Source organism: Corvus brachyrhynchos, unplaced genomic scaffold, assembly GCF_000691975.1.
Source record: "Corvus brachyrhynchos isolate BGI_N302 unplaced genomic scaffold, ASM69197v1 scaffold994, whole genome shotgun sequence".
NCBI lineage: Eukaryota > Metazoa > Chordata > Aves > Passeriformes > Corvidae > Corvus > Corvus brachyrhynchos.
Window position 1 is genome coordinate 30,770 of NW_008237630.1, and position 1,379 is coordinate 32,148.

Here is a 1,379-nt window from a genome sequence, read left to right on the forward strand (position 1 = left end):
GCAACGGCGTCACCGGGGGGGTCACCGAGGGGTCGTGGGGGTCACCCGGGGGTCCCGGGCCCACCCCACATCTGTGGGGTGGTGCCAGGGGTGGCGACTCACGTGATGAGGATGGACTGGTTCTCGCGGTCTGTGGGAGGAGAGAGGGGTCAGGGGGCGAGGGGGCGTCTTGGGGGTCTTCATCCCCCCCAGGTGAGGAGCAGGTCAGGCGGGATGGGGAGATGTTGAGGGTCTGGAATTTGGGGTTCTCTGACCCCCCCAGGTGAGGAGCAGGTCAGGTGGAATGAGGATGGGGAGATGTTGAGGGACTGGAATTTGGGGTTCTCTGACCCCCCAGGTGAGGAGCAGGTCAGGCGGGATGAGGATGGGGAGATGTTGAGGGGCTGGAATTTGGGGTTCTCTGACCCCCCCAGGTGAGGAGCAGGTCAGGTGGAATGAGGGTGGGGAGATGTTGAGGGTCTGGAATTTGGGGTTCTCTGACCCCCCAGGTGAGGAGCAGGTCAGGCAGGATGAGGATGGGGAGATGTTGAGGGGCTGGAATTTGGGGTTCTCTGACCTCCCAGGTGAGGAGCAGGTGAGGAGCAGGTCAGGTGGGATGAGGATGGGGAGATGTTGAGGGTCTGGAATTTGGGGTTCTCTGACCCCCCAGGTGAGGAGCAGGTCAGGTGGGACCAGGTGAGGAAGATGCTGGAGGTCTTGGGGATCTCCTCCTGCCCAGGTGAGCACACGGCTGGGCCAAGGTGTGCCAGGTGCTGAGGATCTTGGGGGTCTCCAACCCTTCTCAGGGCAACCCCAGGTAAGATGGGGCAAGACTGGGGCTCTTCAGGTGGGGTTTGAGGGTCTCCAAACCAGGTGAGCACCAGGTGAGGCTGGGGCTGTGTTGGGGGTCCTGGGGTGGGGGTTGACCTTCTCTACCCCTCCAGGTGAGCGCCAGGTCAGGCAGGACCAAGGTGGGGGGCGGGGGGAGATGTTTGGGGATCTTGGGGGTCTTCAGCCTCCCAGGTGAGGCTGGGGGGGTCCTCAGGGGGGCCTGGGGCTCCCCACCCTCCCAGGTGAGCACCAGGTAGGAGCAAGGTGGGCGAGATTTTGGGGCTTTTGGGTAGGGTTGGGCTTCTCCACCCTCCCGGCTGAGATGGGTCCAAACTGGGAGGAGTCACCGGGGGTCTCGGATGTCTCCTCACGCCCAGGTGAGCCCCAGGCCCCGTTTTGGGGGTCCCACCTGTCAGCATGTACTGGTAGGCGTTGTCCGAGATGGAGAAGATGTGGGGCGGGACCTCGTTGCGCTTCTTGCCCCGATAGGTGGCCACCACTTGGGGGTCGTAGACCGGGAGCCACTTGTAGGGGTTCACGGTGACGCAGAACAGGCCCGAGTAGGGCTG

At 63.7% G+C, this 1,379-nt stretch overlaps 1 protein-coding gene across 1 annotated transcript in view; it reads right to left on the bottom strand.

Moving 5' to 3' along the window:
• Positions 1–1,379, bottom strand: part of LOC103614081 (myosin-6-like) — a 26,603-nt gene that overhangs the window by 15,133 nt on the left and 10,091 nt on the right. Inside the window, exons 2-3 of the mRNA XM_017732035.1 lie at positions 947–1,376; positions 103–130 (exon numbers count right to left, since the gene is read on the bottom strand). Coding sequence (XP_017587524.1) covers positions 103–130; positions 947–1,376 — 458 coding nt within the window. The remainder of the gene's footprint in view (positions 1–102; positions 131–946; positions 1,377–1,379) is intronic.